Source organism: Nestor notabilis, unplaced genomic scaffold (genome assembly GCF_000696875.1).
Source record: "Nestor notabilis isolate BGI_N333 unplaced genomic scaffold, ASM69687v1 scaffold2310, whole genome shotgun sequence".
NCBI classification, from domain to species: domain Eukaryota; kingdom Metazoa; phylum Chordata; class Aves; order Psittaciformes; family Psittacidae; genus Nestor; species Nestor notabilis.
This window is the reverse complement of record NW_009910586.1, coordinates 15,731-37,310: the sequence shown is the minus strand read 5'-3', so window position 1 is coordinate 37,310 and position 21,580 is coordinate 15,731. Positions and strand designations below refer to the sequence as shown.

The window sequence follows — 21,580 nt, the reverse complement described above, 5'->3', positions numbered from 1 at the left end:
CGGCAGCAACAGCTTCTCTGGGCACCCTGTGCCAGCGCCTCAGCACCCTCACAAGAAAGAACTTCTTCCTATATCCAACCTGAACTTCCCCTGTTTCAGTTTGAACCCATCACCCCTTGTCCTATCACCACAGTCCCTGATGGAGAGTCCCTCTCCAGCATCCTTGTATGAGGAGCGGGAAGGTGCATGGGGGAGATCTGCAAACCACAGAGCTCAGCTGCAGAACCCTTAAGCCAGAGCCCTACCCTTGTCCATATTGCCTCCCCAGTTAAGCCCTCCACCCACCCCAGCTTCCAGTGTCAGCAAGAGGATGCTGTCACCTCTTATCAAAGTTGCTGGGCACAGCAAGTCCCTCTGACAACACGCCCTGCACACATGCACACACATTCCCATCCAACACAAACTGATGTGACCAATTACACAAATAGAGATCTGGCAGGAACAAGGCTGTTTGCTCCATCCCTGAGGCTCCAGTGGGCATTCCCAGAGAGGCATTACTGCAGTTCTGAGGCTACTGCCTTCGATAGACTGCACTGTGTCTTTTTGTTGGTTTGGCTCCTGCTCTCGTCTGCATCTTCAGAGGAAGAAGAAGAAAGCACTGTTAAAAGGTGACCAAGGACTGACCTCAACTGACAGTGAGCGCTTTGGATCAGAAACATTAGTCTGCATAATTTAAAGACAAAGGATCATAGAATAGTTTGGGTTGAAAAGGACCTTAAAGCTCACCCAGTTCCAACCCTCCTGCCATGGACAGGAACACCTCCCACTTGACCAGGTTCCTCAAGGCTCTGTCCAACCTGGCCTTGAACACTGCCAGGGATGGGGCATTCACCACTTCTCTGGGCACCCTGTGCCAGCGCCTCAGCACCCTCACAGGGAAGAGCTTCTTCCTTATCTCCAACATGAACTTCCCCTGTTCCAGTTTGAACCCATCACTCCTTGTCCTGTCACGCTAGTCCCTGATGAAGGTCCTTCCCCAGCATCCTTGTAGCCCCCTTCAGACACTGGAAGCTGCTCTGAGGTCTCCAGCCGCTTCTCTTCTCCAATGAATGGGCCCATGATCTTCACCAGATCTCAACAGCCCCTGTTGTACCAAAACCCACATGTACGGAAGGGCTTGTACATGGTCTGTGCAGTAGAGATGAGCAAATTGCCATGATTGTGCAAGCACAAGTAGCATTGACACCCACAGAGATTTACTTAGGATGGTCCTACTGGCAAGCAGTGACACTGTGAGGTCTAACAAAACTGCTAGCTCATTCCGGGGGCTGAGTCATTCCCATGGGAAAGTAGCAGGCTCACATACCAGCCAGGAGAAGTGGGCAGGGGCTGTGTGTGTAAAATGTCAAAGCAGCAGTATCGCATTGACCTACTTCCATGTGTTCCTCTTCCCAAGGGCTAAGCAAAAGTTAACACTCTCTTTCTATCCCAACCTTCCCCTTTTAAGGGAAAATAATGAGAGAAATGACAGATAGAGATGGCAATTCCTGATTTTTAGTTTTTAAAGTGATTTTTTTTCCTTAAAATACCCCTTCTTTTAGCACATCTAGACCATGTCCTTCTTTCTAAATGACCCTGTTTTTCTGTCCCCCATGCTAGAGAGGAATACAATAGCAAGGATGATACTCATAGCATCATAGAACCACAGAATGGTTTGGGTTGGAAGGGACCTTAAAGCTCCTCCAGCTCCAGCCCCTGCCACGGGCAGGGACACCTTCCACTAGAGCAGGTTGCTCCAAGCCCCTGTGTCCAACCTGGCCTTGAACACTGCCAGGGATGGGGCAGCCACAGCTTCTCTGGGCACCCTGTGCCAGCACCTCAGCACCCTCACAGGGAAGAGCTTCTGCCTGAGAGCTCAGCTCAATCTCCCCTCTTTCACTTTAAAGCCATTCCCCTTTTCCTATCACTAGTTGCTCTTATAGAAAGCATCCTCTGCAGCTCTTCGCAACAGTTGGGCACCCACTGGGCGCAGTCCTAAGATCCAGGAGTCTCTGAGCTGCAACTGCCCTGCAAGTTATGTTTCACTGTGCCTTAGCCAGCCCTCCTGTAAAACAGGGGTAATGCTGCTCCCCATCTCAGTGTCTCAGAGGCACTCTGACAGATGTGTACTTATTAACACCAGTGATGACAAATGCAAGCCCTGGGAGGAAGAGGAAAATCATGAAATAGGCTGTTCACAGGAAAATCTTGGCCAGCCCATGACCAACAGTGGCCTTGACAGGAGTCAAACGTACTGTCCCATGCCATACACAAAGCCCTTCTACCAGCTGAGCTAGAAATGGCCCTTCCTAAGTGGGTGGTGTGGAGCAGAAGAGAGCCCATAGATCAGCACCAAGGACCAAGCATGAGGCAAGGTGCTCATGCTGCCAAAGCAGGATGCCTGTGCTCCCAACTGGCATCCGGACATGCCTAACAGCCATCCATGGAAGGTCAAATCTGCAATATACACTCTACTTTCAGCTAATATCTGGCTTTGGTGCCCCATAACTCCATAGAACACACCAATCCTCCTGTCCTATGTGACCACCGTAACATATGGAGCCCAAAGCCATGGACTTAAATGAACTCTTCCATTTATGGAGGTTTTAAAGACATTTTATAGGGGTTGTTCATAAACTAAGGGAATGATATCTGTGCATATATCAAAGGATGGAAAGGATGGTAGGGGTTAATAAGGCTGTATTGGATAGTGTGAGACCTGGGCATGACATAAATGGTACGGAATAAGGGGTGGAGATTGTGCTGGTTTTGGCTGGAGTAGAGTTAATTTTCTTCACAGTAGCTGGTATGGGGCTGTGTTTTGGATTTGTGCTGGAAACAGTGTTGATAACACAGGGATGTTTTGTTACTGCTGAGCAGTGCTTATACACCATCAAGGCCTTTTCTGCTCCTCATTCCACCAGTGAGGAGGCTGAGGGTGCAGAAGAAGCTGGGAGGGGACACAGCCAGGACATCTGACCCCAGCTGACCCAAGTGATATCCCATACCATATGATGCCATGCTGAGCATATTAAATGGGGGAAGAAGGAAGTAAGAGGGGATGCTTGAAGCAATGGTGTTCATCCTCCCAAGTCCTCATTATGTGTGATGGAGCCCTGCTGTCCTGGAGATGGCTGAACACCTCCCTGCTGATAGAAAGTAGTGAATCAATTCCTTGGGTTGCTTTGCTTGTGCACAGCTTTTTCTTTCCCCATTGAACTAATTCAACCCATGAGTTTGCTCACTTTTACCTTCCAATTCTCTCCCTCATCCCACCTTCAAGAGACTGAGCAAGTGGCTACACGTGGCTTGGTTGCCACCTGGGCTTCAACCACAGCAGATGGGCAGGGAGGATACAGGAAAGCAGGAGGGAGCAGGAGAGCAGAATCCACTTGAGGAATAAGTGGATTCTTGTTCCTCAAGGAGGAGATACAGGACTCTCAAGGATCTAGGCACCAGTATCTACAAAGATGCTTTAGGGAGTTAGTGACTTAGGTTTGCCTTGAAGCACAGGAAGCCTTTATAGCCAATCCACTGTCAGACAATGACTCGGGTCCCAAACATCCACCTTGCCTGCCCTCTGTTAGCAAAGTGTTGGAAAAATATTGCCCAGCTCTTTACACAAGGCCTTTGTTGGCTGGTCAGCTTCAAAAACACTGCTTTTCACTCCCAGGTGACAGCACTGCCATGAAAAACAGGAAGAGATTGAATACAGTAATTTAAACAGTCAAACTCCATTTCTTGCCAAAAGGAAAAGAAAATACCAGCAAAAGGCAGAAGCCAGGCGATAGCTGGGGACAGACACTTTGATTATCTTGGACAGATATTCAAGCTGTCTATCCAGTAAAAGCTGCAGTGATCGAAGTGACACCTTTTCAGTTCAGAGACTGGATTTTGTTAGGCTGCAGAGCAGCAGGTGATGCTGCGAGGCACATCAGGCTGATGAGGACACTAGGATCTCCCAGAACAGCAGGCCTGGGTTGCAACCAGCTCCTAAGCTGACAGCCAGCATCACATGCTATCGACATGGAAGTTGTGCATGCTCCATCCCTGGCAGTGTTCAAGGCCAGGTGGGACAGAGTCTTGGGTGACATGGTCTAGTGTGAGGTGTCTCTGCCCATGGCAGGGGGTTGGAACTGGATGATCTTAAGGTCCTTTCCAACCCAACCCATTCTATGATTCTGTGATTCTATGACATAACGTGTTTGGGGTGTCATTGAAAACCAAAGTTCCAACAAGGATCCACGTTCCTCTCGCATCTCCCCAGGAGGCCATGGCACCCTCATGCTACTTTGGGGTCAGTCTCTAATACCTCATTTGTGCTTGTATGCCCCACACAGCAGTTCACCAGCTTGCTCCCTAAGGTAGAGCGGAAGGCTCCCCTAACTTCACTATTGAGCATACCAGTAATGCAATCGCTGGGCTTCAAAATGCACCTATTGTTAATCCTATTCCATAGTAATGAAATTCAACAGATCCCCCAATGATCAAGTCCTGTACAAAATGGACCATTTACATCTCCATCCTCTTCCCAAAGTACCTCTTCTTCTAAGAAATACAGCATGTCCTAACTGTATCAACCTTTAATTACAAAGTTTATGAAGCATATTTAAACCATGGCCTTCTTTAACCAACATGAAGATTGTTTTCTGCTTTAAGAACCATAGAATTTGGGTTGGAAGGGACCTTCAAGCTCATCCAGTTCCAACCCCTGCCCCGGGCAGGGACACCTTCCACTAGAGCAGGTTGCTCCAAGCCCCTGTGTCCAACGTGGCCTTGAACACTGCCAGGGATGGGGCAGCCACAGCTTCTCTGGGCACTCTGTTCCAATGCGTCTACTTTCCCCTCCAGGACAACCTTTCCTCCTGCCAACACCCTGTTTGTCCACACAGCCTCAGTCCCTCTGCTCCATACACTGATGCACCACAATGCACCCTGGAAGTGGTCACATTTTGGTGACACACAAAGCTCTTGCCACATAGCCAGAGGGGACGAGGTGCTCTCTGTAAGTACGAATGGCTTCAGCATCAGGAAAGGAGATTTAGATTAGACATGCAAGAAAACTTCCTAAAAGCAGCTAAAACAGATTATGTAGGGTGAGAGACGAGCCTCCCTACATTGCTCCATTGCTGGAGGTTAAGAAAAGGTGAGACAAACATCTGCCAGCAATGTTATAAGCAGGGCAGAAGGGCAAATCAGATGACACCATAAGACTTCTTTTTTTTCCCCAGCTTCATTTTTCTATGATTATATGAATTTCTATGCATTTGGGGTCAAGGGTGTTCTTTAAATATAAGCTATTACCTTGTATTTGCTGCAAGGAAAACCAGGGAGGTATTACCTGGAACTGTTGTTCGTCACCTGAGTGAACATTGCCAATTTGCAAATCAACAGCCCAGACATCAAAATCCATCATTTTTTCCTGATTTATGCTGAAGATTAATAGGAAGAAAGCTGTAACACAGGAACAGAGGAGGAATGAACACTGAGGATCCTCCATTCATCTCTGGACTTTTATATTTACCGTTCTGGAAACTCTTCTATCACACTGCTAACATAGAATCATAGAATGGTTTGGATTGGAAAGGAGCTTAAGATCATCTAGTTCCAACTCCCTGCAACATGAACATGTGGTTGGCACAAGAGAAGCACAGGCTCATTCCAGTTGTGCCTCCATCCTTTGCCTTCACATTGGGTTTGCAAACCAGTCTCCAGGACACCCAACCCTGCAGGACATTAGTAGACCCAATGCCTCCTGCTGCATGTTGACCATGAGACACTGTGTCCCCAGCCCAGCTTGTTGCCAAGTCCTACGTGACCTCAACTTCCCCACCTCCAGCTGCCTGACCAGAGGAACTGCAGACTCTGCACTGTATTACTCCAACATTCCCCTACATCCCTGTAATTATTTGTGTGCACAATGCAAGTGAAGAGAGCTGTGTTGGGAATGGTCCCCAGGAGACTTCTTTCTCTTGCCCTAAAGCAGCCTTGAATAAGCATTACACCAAGGCAGGAACAGAAGCATCCTAACATGCGGATCCCCTTTGAGTCAGTTATCACCCTATTAGAAAACCATTTGTTACTCAGAGCTAGACCAGACTATGCACCAAGATGCAAGGACAATGCAGTGAGCCCAGCTCCATAATTCATGGTCCTACAGTTAATACCATAAAGAAAGGCTGAAATACGTCTTCTAACAGTGTTCTCTGCAATGCTCAGAGATGGTTTCCTACATCTCATCTCTACCCATCTGCTCAATACCAGGCACATCAGCTGTATCACTGTTCACATGCAGGATTTTGGCTGCTGAGGGCAGCTAAAGCTCAGGTCCAACCTCAACCACAGACAGGTTAAGCTTCTATTTGCACCAGCAAAGAAATATTTGACATCCACAAAAAAAACAGGGGAAGTCTCACTGATGAGTTTATAATTGGTTTTAGAGCTGCCTGAAATACATGTGCTAAGAGGCAGAGCTGCAGTGCTGGTGGATAGCTGGCAACTCAGGACATCAGCAAAAGGAGACGAGGCCCTCAGACATATATCCAGGCTCCAAAATACTTCACCAACCATCAAATATTTTCCAAGCTTAGCAGCTGGACTGTGCAACCCTTACAGCAGCCAAGTCACTAATACCTCTTCCCTTGGGCAGCACAGCTGATCTCAGACAGGCCTTGCCAGCAGCTCTAAGCAGCCTCATTTAAAGAGGGGACAGCCTACTTAGTTACACTGTTCAGACTCCTGGGTTTTTCTCTTCAAGGATCTCCAGGCTCTTTTTCCAGCTGGGAAGCATTAGCATCTCTGATTCAGAGTGAAGAAATGCAATCACAAATATACTCTAAGTGTTTTTCCCACTGTGTCAACCAGTCCCTGGTTCCTTGTCATCTCCCCAGCCTCTGTCCCTTCAAATTCAGTCTATCATTCTTCTTGGTTGGTTCTCACAATAAAGGACACAAGAAAGTTGTTGGCCTTTTTGCTCCTATCTAAAGCCATGGAAACCAGGTTACTGAGAGGTTTCAAACCTCCTGATTTGGGAGGTCCAATACTGCAAACATTAGTATGGAGCACAAGCAGAAGGGATATGTAAATGCATGGAGAGGCTTAACAGCCCAGGAAAGAAACTCCAATGGGAAGCTCCCAGCTTAAATCTAAAGGCAGCTTTTTGAATGTGCAGAGGCCTTAAGGCTAAACAAAAAACTCAAAGCCAGATTTGGGCATAGCCTTTCTCCCTGTGCAATAATCCATCGGGAACTTTGCAGGTCTAAGCAGAAGAGATCCCAACTAAAATGAAGGACTTGTCCCTCCGCATGGTTGCCGTGGGAGTATGAGAGCAGTGCAAGGTCAAGCAGTGATGCTGGCTGCACTGGTGTAAAGGGGAATTAGGGCAGAGTAAGGCAGGATCAGCCTCCCTGCAATTAAAGGGGAAAATATTCCCATGCGTTCCTCTTGGTCTGTCCTTGTCCTGCAAAGGAACAACAGCAGGGATCCCACAGCAAAGAGGCTTGAGTACGAGGGAAAAGCCAGAGCAATCCCATATCCTTGACTGCCTTGAGGTTATGGGGCAGGAAAACACTCTGGTGTTTCTCCATATTCCCTTTGCTCAGGCTTGAACTTGCCTCTGACTTGAAAGAGCTAATTAAGGGAGGAAATCAAAGCCCAGAGAAGGGGCTATTACAGCAGCCTGGGTGCAGTGCTGCCTGTAATGCTGATTTCTGTGCATGGCATCAAAGCTGGCGCAGATTTCTGCAGTCACACTGTAGTGAACTGACAGAATAAACTAAGGCAATTTCTTCAGGCCATTTGTAGGTCAGGTGGACCAGGCTCTTCCCCTGTCCTGCCCTTCAATCTGGTAACATTTAACCCTTGATCTGCAGCCAGGCCTTAATTCTTCAGTGCAGAGGGAACACAGAGCTGGCTGGGAAGGGAAGATGAGGGACTTTGATGGTTAATGACCAGTGCTGCTCAGCCCTAGAACAAGGGGTCCCTGAACAAATCCTGCTCCAACTCCAGCCCAGGGAAAGAAAATTACTCCAGTAGACATGGAAACCAGCACAAACCATCGACATTATCGAGGCCCTGTTTTGGTTTAGGTTTGAGCTAGGGCTGCAAGAAGAAATGTCATTTCACCCTTAAAGAATTGCACAGTGAAGTGATCACAATAGGAAAATTCCACCAAAAGATTTCAAGGCCCCTTGGCTTAGATCATCAGCAATCATAGCATGCCTAGGGAGGTCAGAAAGCGACACAGTGAGACCCTCCTCAGCTCATCCATGAGCAAACTGAGGCATGAACTGGTTGAAATAGGTGCAGTGGTGATGTGAGGCAGAGCCAGGACCAGGATGAAGCAGTCTGAGTTCCTCAGTCCCTGCTCTAATCGTTGAGCCATGCTCTGTGAGCACAGCAGGAGGTTAAGGTTGGGTGCTTTGGGGCTCCACTTACCGCACTGCTACAGGGAATGTCCTTGACTTTGAGCCAGGCCAGATCTAACGTCCCCTCTCCCCTGTAGCAGGACTGCAGCCTGTCCTTGATGCGGTCGTTGATCTTTTTCAGGACAAAGATGCAAAGAGCAGACTCATCCAAGGACTTCATCTTCCTTTTCTGCCCCTTGGAGAAGACTGTGAAGAGGATATCATCCTCAGGGCCAACACTCAAAGACCTTGCTAAGATAGCTCCAGCCTTAGACAAGTAAGCTGCCTGGAGCAACCGGTACTCCACCCCGTTCTTCTCACAGCCAATGGGCACCTCAACATAGGAGTTAAAGGCTGTGTCCTCCTTACAAAGCCGGACCAGCTTGGAGGTATAAACCTGCTCCTTCGTGGTGGACCCCGGTGGTGAGATCATCTCAGGCTGTAGAGTCAGGAAGTAGACAAAGTTACCACTGCTGAAGCCATAGATGTAGTAGATATCAAAGTCAGGGATAATGGTGAAGGTGTCTGAGGGGATCTTGATCATAGAGGCCACAAACTCATCATGAAAGACATATGCAAACATCCCATCTGCCTCGGAGTTCTTGGTGAGCTTCCTGCTGGAAATGGTGGGGAAATACTCAGGTTTGCCATCCACAGCAGTGGCAATGAACAACTTGTCATCCATGTTGCTGTAAGAAACAATGACTCCAAAAACAGAGCCACTCTCATTCACCCCAGAGAGGTAATGCTCCTTCTTGTGGAAGGGCTCTCCCAGTTTGAAGAGGTCATCCAGCCTCAAAAGCTTGCAGATGCCCTGGTAAAGACTCCCGCAGGCTATCAATCGATTCTCCTTGTAGTCTATGAGGAGCATTTTGTTAATGTTGTTAGTGGGTGTCAGGGGTTCGTTGCAAGTTTGGACTATCCTGGGGGGATAACACTTGGGATTATCTTCATCAGGACCAGTCTGATGGGTCACCAAGACCTTCAGGTCACTGGAGAGTTTGTAGATCCTGTTGACAGCTCCCAAGTAAATGTGCCCAGTTCTTTCGTCAACTACCAAATGGTTGAAGTTTCCCTCTTGGTCTGAAGTAAAAGTGATGAAGGGCCTCTTTGGATGGAGTGGTTGCTGCCTACCAAGAGGTGACACTGTGGTGGATAGCAGGAGGTGAGAAACCAGGCAAGTCCATTTCCACATGGCCGGTGACATGATTAGAAATGCTTGTATTCCCAAGGGAAGGAGGATTAAAAGCTGTATGAGCCTTCAAAACACCAATTCCCTGGCAGATTTTGTCCTACAAGCAAAGACAAAAGAAAACAAAAGTACATTACTATGGAGTATTCCTTCCTCCTCCCTCCTTCACAACCATGCCATCATCAGAGCCTATTTAATTGCTAATCCTCCCTTTCTCGTCTCTGAGCTCTCTACTTAAAACCAGCACAAAGGGAGCCCTCCTGAAAGAAAAGATGCTGGTGGAAAGAGCAGAAATCACACAGCAGAGTAATAAACTGGCACCTTTTTACTCTTCATTACACACACACACATGTGCTCTATGGTGCAGCCCATGTCACTGGAAGCCAGAGGAGTGCAAAAGGCATCAAGTACTACTGCTGTTTGCGCTGCCAGCTGTGTGTTTGCTATTGAAGAAGACAGGGCTGGACAAGGATTATTATCCTGCTCTACTGGAGGAGGGACTAAAGCCTAGAGAAGGTCAGGGACATGCCTACAGGGACAGGTCCAGATGGATGCTGAGCTCTTTTGTCACCCTTGAAGTGTGTCAGGAAGGAGCCAGCTCTGGTCTGACATTACCATCCTTTCCATTCAGGAGACCTCAGTCCAGAATGGGCCTGTTTGATCAAGCTTTCTGTGGCTTCCACATCAAAGCTGCCTCGTGCTGGTCCAGCTTGGAGTACAGACATAGGAGTTGTGGTGTGCCAGCCTTCACAGCCACGTCTACAGAGGGCATGCAGCCAAGCATGGAGCAAACTGAGCACCAGGTCTCCTCCCTCCCATGGGTTCTCACCACCAGACCGCTCTCCACCCACTGCACAGCCAAGAAAACAGTGTCTAAAAAAGAGAGAGTTTCCCTGAGCTTCTCAGATGAATGAGGAGAAAAGGGCTGCCTAACTATTAGCAGTAATAAAATCTAAAGGACCATGAAGTAGGAAAATTGATGACCCAGGGACCAGCCTGGTGAGTTTCTAAAGAGAGGAAAGAGGGATTCCTTGTACCACTCAGTCTCTTAAAATCTAACCAGGGTGGAGGGAGCAGTGGGGGGTTCAGACAGCTTCCATAATCACTAAGCACCATCCCCATGCCATGGAAATGCATCTTCCTACTCAACTTATCCATCTGCTCCCCATTCCTTCACTTTCTCATGGCTGCTTCTGTACCAAGAACAACTTTGGCCCTTTATGGCCCCACAGAGCATGTGAGAGGTGGAGTCCTGCCAGCTCAGCTCTCACAAGCCAAGTTCCTTGATGACTGCACAACCCTTGCTGTGTGGCCAGGCTGAGGCATACAGCCTTCATCCCCTCATCCCTCTGCAGCATCCAGATCAGAGTCCCACCAGACTGTTCTTGATTTCAAAAAGGACACAAACCAACCCCATTCTCTGCTCCTGCAGGCCAGTGTCCATCACCTCTCTCACAGAGTGCCTTTGCTGAAACCAGGGGTGTAACTGAGCAATGCTGATGCCAGCCAGCCCCACACAAGTAGAAGGCAAGGAAGAAATCACTATTCTCAGATCCCAGCAGGGAGGAAGCAGTGGCAGTGACCCAGGTCTGGATTTGCAGACTTTTCAAACCTGTGCAACTCTGCTAACACCAGTGAAATAATAAAGAGAATAAATCCCGTCTTCTTTTGACCTGTAGACTGATTAGATCTGACAGTAGAAAGGGTACATCTGGGCTTGCAGAGCACCCCCCACTTTTATGCCACCCCAAATCTTTCCAAGTTCTCCCAGGAGCCAGCATTTCAAAGCTGTTGTACGACCACCTCCACTTCCCACTGCCCTCCCTCCCGCAGCAGCCGCAGGCAATGGATAGATAACGGACAAAGGTCATTCCACATTTACTTTAGGTGTGTTTACCCTGCTCTGCTTTGCCTTTCTGGTCAAGCAAATATTTAATAAAATCAAGCTTAGACTGCAGAGTTTGCAAGACTTGTCTTGCGAGCAGGAGAGGATTCGCTCCGCAGGGATATGCAGGCTGGTCACGTAGGCTTTTAATAACCTTTACGATGATAGATAGAGCGGCGATGGGATGAGCTCTCCCCACACAACCATTCCTCTTTCAAAAGAAGCCATCCTTGAGAGAGCAGCAGAAGAGGGGAAGCTGTCCCTGTTTGAGTCCTGTGTTCAGAAACATCACGTGGCGACCCTGAACACCAGCTCCTGTCACTTCTGAGTTATGATCCATATTTCTAACAGACACAGGTTTGATCGGGCACTAGACAGATCTAGGAAGGAATTATTCTTTTCAAGTACTAAAAAGATCTCTATTTTGCCTCTATTTTTTGCTGTATTTTGCTCTTCTTAGTCCTGCAGTCAGCGCAGTTGCAGGACAGGGAAATGGGAACTGCTGTGACCCAGAGACTCAGAGGTAAAGAACAGCCCCTCTTCTGCAATAGGAGCCCTCTGCCCAAAGGTCATTGCAACACCCAAGAGTAGAGTTGCAACAACAGGAGGAAATATACCTATCAAAATAAGTGGCCAACACAACATAAGAGAAGATACACTCCAGACGTGAAATCTTTGAGGCCCAAGCAGGTGAGAATCAGGGCTGACTTTGAGGTGAGACTGTCACTTGTAGAGGATGGTGAAGGGAACCTTCCTCCAGGCACAGACAGCAAATTTGGTCTGGAAACCAGATACACCCCAGTGGGAAGCTCCAGGAAGGCTGGGTGAGGAGTCCCTTTTGCAGCAGACAAGTGGGCTTCAAAGATACTGAACCTCATGGGGAAGATGCTCCCCTGCAGAGGAAAGAGCATCAACAGTCTGACAGCACCAGTAGCCACTAAGCAAGAACAGGAACAGCCTTGTGGGACAAAGCAGGGAGAGCAGAAGCCTGGGGCTACCTTGCCACATTCCCCAGCCACCTGAGTGACCCTGGGAGCAGGATTTTCTTTCTGTGCACTGCTGGCACTCACTCCTACTCTCCCATCTGCTCAAGTTGTTTGTCCTGCACCCTCTGTCCTGGAGTCTCAAACAGTTCTTGAGCCTTTAAGGGCTATAATTTATAATGTGGCTGTTATTTTTCATTAATAAATAACAGCAAAGGGCAGAGGCAAGGAGGACTGGTTGTTTAGCTTGCAGAATAGAGCACAGTTTGTACCACCCCGTAGAGGATGCACCAAGGAGAAGGGGGTTATGCATGTCTTTTTATGACCTATGTCTCTATAGCAGAAGTCATAGCTGCTGGGAAGACAAATAATGCAGTGCTATAGACATACCCTGTCTCTTAAGCTGCTCAGTCTAAGAGAGAGTGATCACATTATATGAAGAAAAAAGCAAATAACAAAGGCCACAGTGAGGTCTGGGCTTTGGCTTTAAGCTGGGTATTGCCAAAATAAGCCCAAACCACCTTCCCACAATGGCCAGGCTCATTCTCCTTTCCCCCTCCAGGGACATGACCAGCAGCGATGCCATGACCCACTACCATGTAGAGCTCCTGTGTGAGACTAAAATGTCCCTCTACATGGCTCCTGCCACAACAGGCTCTTCAGCAGCACATTCAATGTCCCTGGGAAGGTCACACAGCCTCTACAGCCCCAGAGATCTGTAGGGGAAGAGCTTTTGGTAGAAAGCAGCCCTGATTTTAATCCCTCTGTTAGCAACAGCTTGTTCCCCGCTGTACCCTTCATGTGTAGTGGTGGTACTGAGGGGATGCCACAGGTCATAACAACACAAAGCTATGAAATAACACATTCACCTTTGAATTTAGAGTTTGGTTTAAGGACTGGTTTCCTCCTAAAGGACAGGAAGTTATGATGCTACACTATGGTGTGGTTACTTTTTTACTGCTATTGACCATTTCCACCAAAGGTTAGAGAGCACTGAGTTAAAGGATGCAGCTTGGTTCTGCTCAGGGCTCTCAAGGACATTATCCCAAGACTCTACAACATGCAACACTATGATAAATAGATGCAGCCCTGGACAAGAAAAGTTTATATGGAAAAAAAGCCTCAAAGGAAGAAACTTTCCTGTCTCCTTTTGACTCATTGGTTGCTGTTATCAGATGGGAAAGCTACAGAATGCTGAATACAGTCTCAAAATGCAGCAGGTTCCAAAGGGGACGAAGTCAAGAAGGATGCCCTATGGCTGAGGAAGTAGGAATAAATCAGGAATAAAAAGGACACAAAGGACTGGTCTGTCAGTTGAGAGGGAGGGAAGGACTTGGAGGAAGTGTATAGGGAAAGGGGAAAGAGGGAGCTGGGGCATTCAGTTTTGACTGACAATCTCACAAAAGCCATGGTCATGTCCCTGGCACAAATCGACCCCACTACAATGACAGATCCTGAAAGGAACATGTCACTGGGTGAACATGGGAGGTAACAGCATCTCCCCATTTGGCATATATACACACACAACCCTCCTGCCATCAAAGGTGGCAGACAGAAAACCATGTCCCCTGCCACAACCACTCCAAGGTCAATGGCAAGAGGAATCATGCACGAGAATGTGGTTGCAAAAAGCCATGGAAGCAACCCAGCCCTGGGTCCAGCTCCAGCCAGGACCTCAGAGCAAAAGTACATATTAACATCTAGAACATAACCAAAACATGTTGAAAAACAGCACTAGGAGGGGGAGAAAACCCACCACATCCTCCTGCATATTGGGGCTGACCACCCCATGGCTGGTGGGATGGGCTTGGTCACTTCTCCACCAGGCAGCACATAGCTAGGAGGAAGCCACCAGCACCCAGGACTCCTGGGCAATGCCAATGGCACAGGCTGGGTGGGTACTAAAGCCCAGCAGTGATCAGGCAGCACGCTCCTCTGTTTACTTCTGCTCCACTCACACACATCTATTCATTTCCCGGGATGCGGGAGGACGTGCAGGGATGCTGACAAGGCAGACGCCCAGCAATGGAGCCAGCACAGAGCAATTCAGCACCAAGTGCAGCTACACAATCCCTTTAATCTCAGCTAAAGAGGGGGTTTTTTTTCCCAGCTTCCTTTAATAAACCCTGATTACCATGGATAGAAGCTTTTCTTTGGGAGCCGACATGGGGAGAAAACTCATGCAGAGACATTGTCAACAGCTCCTCAAACAAAGCCCAGCTTCTAACTTCAGCTAAATCCTTTCTCCCTGAACTTACAACCTGGCCAATGCCTAATGGAAACTGAAGGCAAGTCTCTCTTTGAGGGCATCCCAGGCCAGAGCATTTTTTCTTTGGAGCTCACCGCAATGAACAGATCTCAGTGCAAGCTGCAGCTTGTCCCCAAAATAAAGAGATTAACTTCAGGAGTGGTTTGTTTGCAAGGCACTTAAACTAAGGCATAGCCTTCCCTCATCACACAGATCATTCTACTCAGGCAGTCAGATTGTGCCCATCACCCTGTTACCTGTGCATCTGCCAGAAGCGTATTAAATGATGGGATTAATGCTTGCCATGAATGGGATTTTCTTTGGGTTTCTTTCCTTATTCCCCCATGTGATAAAACTGCATGTGGATGGGGTTTCTGCCTGCATTTCACACTTGGTTTCCTATCAGCAAAAGCAGGTCAGAGCCATGCTGCTTTGTTCTTGGAAGGAAGAGCAGAGAGGTTTGCAGTGATTTCTCAGTTCCTCCAGGTATTTGCTATGTGGAGACTCAAAGGAAAGAACACAAATATTAATGTCAAGAATGGAGTTTTGAGGTCATGGAAATAACCTACAAATCCAGAAACCAGGGTCAAATTCTCTTTTCTGGAGCAGACTTGGCCGGGAGCCTCCATAGCCGAGTGCCACCCTCCACAACACAGGTTACAGTATTTCCCAGTCTCCTGAAAGTATCCTGAGGATATATATAGTAAAGTTATTCACACTAGACCATGTCACCCAAGTCTCTGTCCAACGTGGCCTTGAACACTGCCAGGGTTGGAACATTCACCACTTCTCTGGGTACCCTGTGCCAGCGCCTCAGCACCCTCACAGGGAAGAGCTTCTGCCTTAGATCTAACCTGAACTTCCCCTGTTTCAGTTTGAACCCATCACCCCTTGTCCTGTCACTCCAGTCCCTGATGAAGGTCCCTCCCCAGCATCCTTGTAGCCCCCTTCAGACACTGGAAGCTGCTCTGAGGTCTCCAGCAGCTTCTCTTCTCCAGGCTGAACAGCCCCAACTTTCTCAGCCTAAAGCATTTAGAAAGGGGAAGAAATGCCAAAGCCAGAGTGTCAGGTGGATTTTTGTTTCCAAGTCTCATTCTTGTCCCCAGAAAAGCCATTGTATGCTCCTGGCACTCTGTTGTCCTCACTATAAAGTGTTTCTCTACTGTATTCCACTGACGTGCAGCTCTCATGGGATTGGCAGTGCCAAGTTGGCCAGGAAATTAAAATACTATGGAATATCCTCTTGGACAGTTCAGGTCCTGGCTCTGTCCCCTCCTAACTTCTTGTGTCCCTCCAGCCTACACTCAGGCAGGGCATGAGAAGTCCTTGACTTCATACCAGTTAGCAACAACTAAATACATCAGTGTGTTATCAGCATTATTCTCGTACTAAATCCAAACCACAGCACTGTACCAGCTACTAAGAAGAAAATTAACTCTATCCCAGCCAAAACCAGGACAGCACTTCACAGGTAAGGAGACCCTGATCAGCTCTAGACAAGAACAGGAATAAACACATCCTCTGCCCCTAAGGGAATGATGAATACTGAAAAGAAAATGAACTGGGTTTCATCCCAGCAGGTCTCCCCAGCCTGTGTATCATTTATAGCATTTTAGGACAGCCTGGAGGAAAAACGGTGTTTCCTTCCTCAGAAGTCAAGCTTATGCTTGCAAATTCCCTTCAAGGCTTTGGGGGCTTTAAAATGTACCCAAATGAAGTCTTTACATATTCTTGACCTGGTTCAGGTGGGAACTCTAAAACACCATTTTGATTCCCAAACAGCAAGGAAGGGGCTCTGACCCCAGCTTTCTCTGTGAGCCAGCAAGCAGCTATTTGCTTGTTGGCTGAGGCTGTACAGCACCGTTTCTGTTGCATTGGATGCCAGCGGGTGGATGTTTCCCCCTGCTCTGCAATCTCGGGTAGTCCTCTCTCTCTGGCTGAAGTCTTGCAATTAGCACTGTATAAATCCACAAAGAGCCAAATCTCATAAGACAGAGACTATACTTCAGCTGTCTCCTGAAAGCCTGGCAGAGAGAATAACTCTATATTCACAATGACTTTGCGATCACTGGCTATTTTCACTCCCAAGATCTACACATAGGCCAGCATGGATAAAACAGGGACTTAAAGAAAAAACACCCAAAACCTCTAGACCTTGATCCACCTGTTGTGGGAGCACTGAGATCTGTATTTGGAGGTGGGGAAATCACTTGCAAAGAAGCCAGGAGAGAATTCCCAGTCTTCAAAGTCTGAGGGTCCACTACATATTCCAAAGGTGGCTCAGCAGGCTGAGAAACACAGGGTAAAAGCAACAGGAATAGGAAAATCGGAGGTGATATCATGATCGGGAATAAGATTTGGAAGTCAAGTAATCACAGAATGGTTTGTGTTGGAAGGGAGCTTAAAGCGCCCTTTAGGCACTGGAGCTGCTCTAAGGTGTCCCCTTGAGGAGCCTTCTCTTCTCCAGCTGCCCCAGCCCAGCTCTCTCAGCCTGGCTCCAGAGCAGAGCTGCTCCAGCCCTCGCAGCAGCTCCGGGGCCTCCTCTGGCCTCGCTCCAGCAGCTCCACGTCCCTCTTGTGCTGTTCCCCAGAGCTGGATCAGGGCTGCAGGGGGGGTCTCCCCAGAGCACAGCAGAGGGGCAGGATCCCCTCCCTGAGCTGCTGCTCACGCTCTGGGGGTGCACCCAGCACACGGGGGGTTCTTATGAGGAGCTGGGTCATGGGAAGCTTCTCATCACCCAGCACTTCCAATAATAAAGCTTCAGGGGGACATAGAGCCAGTGGATTTGTCACGCAGGATAAGGCTATTTGCAAAGCAGGTGAGCTGCAGTTACCAGTGACAAGTACTTGATGGTTTGGAGAGTATGGGAAGCTATCTCAAATTAAGGGTCCAACTGACCAGCTGCATGTGATTAATGCAGAGCACAGTCACATACTCACAGAGATCCAGAATCCTATAGCGTAGGGACCATCAGTCCTGCAACTACACCAAACCCTACATTTGGAAACAGGCTGAACACAAAGCAGGGGCAGGAACATAAACATAATCCTGTTCTACTGTCTTACTGGAAGGAAAGAGTCAGATAGAGGTGTGATGATTTCTCTTCGGTGATACAGGGTTTGCAGCAGAGGTGAGAACAGAGTCTCCCTTTATGCTTTATTCAGCATAAAATCTTTCATTAATGGCAGATATCCAACCACTTTGGAGCAGCAACCACTAACTATGGCTGGGGCCAGTGAAAAGACCTTACTCATCTTCAGCTTCCCACATGAGTGGCTAAAGAGAGCAGATGAGCACAAACAGCCCCATAAAACAGGGGTGGTTGGACTATCTCAGATCTCAGCCAGATCTTGAGTCCAACACATACATTATGACTAGTGGGAAGTAGTGCTGACTGGCATTTGCTCTACCATACCTAAAGAAAAGCTTCAGTTTACTGCAACCAGTAGCAATATTTCTATAGTGACATCTGTACTGGAGATAATGGGAAAAAAACACCTAAATTTGGCACTTCTTTATTTATTTTCTCTTCATTTACTAATTTTGACCAAATTCCTAGATGCTTCTGGGTAGACAGAAATGTCTGCTCCTTGGCAGACACATGTTCACTCTGCCTTTTACATGACAGCTCTTCCAACAACTGATCTCTGTCTTCCAGCCCTCAAGCAGGTCAGATGAGGGGCAGTTCTTCCAGGTTTCTGTAGTACCTAGGGCAGTTACATCCCAAACTGGTCAGTTCATAACTTGCACGTGTTAGCTGAAGTAATCTATTTCTGGGGCTTCAAAAGAGCTCTTTAAGAGATGTCAGAAGGTTGGCAAGTCCATATTTCTGCCTCAAAGTTTACCAGCTCCAAATTGCAGGCATCTCCTGCCTGGAAAGAGATATGAGATTGCTACAGAGCGTGATCTCTTCTTTACAAGTGAAACAACGTAACACCAAATAGACATTTTCTGAACAGTACTAATCTGCTTTTCTTGGTTTTCCCTTACAAATATAATCAAAACTGGAATAAAATTGTTTGTAACTTTTAACCATTCTGGCATAAAAGTAGTTTTTGGTCAAGATCAATACAAAGCAGGGCTCAGGGCAGCTGCTGTGTCCAGAGCAAGATTCCCCCTGAGAAAAAATACCCAAGATCAGACCAAACAAGAAATATCCTCCTCAGAGAACTTCCTCTTTGGCTAAAACCTTCTGTCATCACTTGACTTGGGATTTTTTAACAGGCTGAAGGGCACTTGAGATCCCTACAAGGCCTACATGGATGCTGGAGAGGGACTCTTAATCAGGGACTGTGGTGATAAGACAAGGGGTGATGGGTTCAAACTGAAACAGGGGAAGTTCAGGTTGGAGATAAGGCAGAAATTCTTCCCTGTGAGGGTGCTGAGGTGCTGGCACAGGTTGTCCAAAGAAGTGGTAAATGCCCCATCCCTGGCAGTGTTCAAGGCCAGGTTGGACAGAGCCTTGGGTGACATGGTCTGATGTGAGGTGTCCCTGCCCATGGCAGGGGGTGGGAACTGGATGATCTTAAGGACCTTTCCAGCCCAAACTATTCTGCAATTCTATGACTCTGTGCCACCCGCTCCAAAAGGCAGCTGAAGGGACAGGACACCCATGCTTGCACTAGCAGAGACATCCATCTGAGACACAAATTGAAGCCCAGCAGAAACAAGAGGGACTCTACTCATTGTGCTGATCGCTGTAATGAGGCAGCGTGGCTACAGCCCTGATAAGCATCACCTCCTTTTGTGGAGGGGGAAACATTCTGGCATCTACCCCACCACAGCCCTGTGATGTTCTCCCACCACAGTCCCATGATGTTCCATTTTACAGATGATACAGCAAGACCACAGGTACTTTCAGCAGAGAATCAGCAGCAAAACTTAAACCCCTCTTAAAAAAAAAAGAAATAATAAATGGATGAAGTATTCCTAACTTGCTGTTCATTTTCTCTTCCAGTGGCTTTGTCCACTGCCAACACATACAAAGGCCAATGGGAAGTTATTCTTAGACCCCTGCCCAACTGTTGCTGCAGGATAACCAGCTCCAATCCCTGCTTGAGAGTCTCAGGCTACTGCTGAGCTAGACAGGCTGCCTAATGGCCAGGATCAGATACAGACAAGAGACAGAATTGTGTTAATATGGGTGAAAAAATAATCACATGCTATGTTTGTTAACAAGAAGATTAGAAGAGAGCTGATGTTGTATACACACACCGAGGCTGTATTTGCAAGGAGATACACAAATCTCTCCTGTACAGCATACAGACACATTTATTTTTGCACAGAATTATGCAGTTCCTGTGCTCCTGGTGCAGGGTAGTGTGTGCATGATAATTGCACCCAGCATTAGCAGCAACACCTCTAGCTCAGGTTGTCTGACATGTTCTGTGCTCAGACTCAGGTTTAAGAACCTCATTACTTTGACAGACCTGAACTACTCAGGGGACAACTTCCTCAGCTCGGTGTCTGCCTCAGGCTAACAGAGAGTTGCATTCAGAATGGCTGGGGCAATCCTGAGAACTAAATGAGGAGAAAATTCTTTGCGAGTTATTGATTTTAATTTATATTTTCTGTGTTTGACCTTGGATAGGTTCTTTCCACTGTCTTACTAAAAGCTTCCATGCTTTGGAGCAGGTAGTAAAATTGGGAGGGTGCTCCTCTGCTGCACGGGGATCTTTTCGCCATGCCTCAAATTCTGTTTAAATTTGACCAAGACACAGCATCTAGTAACACATATAGAATCATGGAATCATAGAATGGTTTGGGTTGGAAAGGACCTTACATCATCCAGTTCCAACCCCCTGCCATGGGCAGGGACACCTCACACTAGACCATGTCAGCCAAGGCTCTGTCCAACGGGGCCTTGAACCCTGCCAGGGAGGGAGCACTTACCACTTCTCTGGGCACCCTGTGCCAGCGCCTCAGCACCCTCACAGTAAAGAACTTCTTCCTTAGATCTAACCTGAACTTCCCCTGTTTCAGTTTGAACCCATCACCCCTTGTCCCATCGCCCCAGTCGCTGATGAAGAGTCCCTCTCCAGCATCCTTGTAGCTCCCTTCAGACACTGGAAGCTGCTCTGAGGTCTAAAGGAGGAATAAAACAAGCTCAACATCAGCAATGAAGGGACTAGGAAGTTTTCCCGTGCTTATTCTCTGTGTCACCTGGAAGCTGTTGCGGTGCTAAGAACTGTTGCTGAGGAAAACTCTCCTGTGCTCCCTGATGGACTGACTTATGCTGCAGCTCAGCTTAATTAACCCAATCGGAAAGCAAAAGAGGAGGATGCTCTGACAGGGAAGGCTGGGAAGGGAAGGAAGGGGAGAAAAGTGGCCAGAGACAATTTAGGAGAAGGGAAATGTGAGCAGCTTGTGGATTTGCAAGTTCTGTAACCACTGAAACATCCTCTCCTTATGAATGGGGCATTGATCCCACAGCTCCCGAGTCTCTCAGTTCCCCTAGAATGGGTTTCCTCCAGCTGCTGACAAATCAGGAGGTCAAATCACTTTCATAAGGTTAAAGTTCAGGGGAGATATTTCTATTTTTGCCTTTCAAGAGCTTGGAAAATGCATGTCAAAGCAAAAAATAATGCCACTGCAGAAAGGAAAAGAAGGGGAAAATAGAGCAGCTAGTTGCTGAACGATTGCAGACTTATCCAGCATCTTCCCTAAACCTTCTATGTGCATTGAGAAGAGGTTACAGGTCTTCCTGAGCAAAGGAAACACTATCCCTTCCAACTTCTTCTCAACACCAATGTTTAATGTCAGGCCTGGAATGAGGTGCAGGATTTGATAGAATCAGGAGCAGCAGCACTTATTTACAGACTATTTCTGTATATATTAGAACTACACAAGTGACTTGGGTGGCACAGAGCCTGATGACATGAGGCTGCT

The 21,580-nt window shown here is 47.6% G+C and overlaps 1 protein-coding gene across 1 annotated transcript in view; it reads right to left on the bottom strand.

Annotated features, from left to right (window-relative positions):
* Positions 1–9,579, bottom strand: part of LOC104402793 (plexin-A4-like) — a gene marked incomplete at its 3' end in the record, with an annotated part of 22,383 nt that extends 12,804 nt beyond the window's left edge. Inside the window, exon 1 of the mRNA XM_010010769.1 lies at positions 8,416–9,579. Within this exon, the coding sequence (XP_010009071.1) occupies positions 8,416–9,579 (1,164 nt within the window). The remainder of the gene's footprint in view (positions 1–8,415) is intronic.
* Between the last annotated feature and the right edge of the window lie 12,001 nt (positions 9,580–21,580).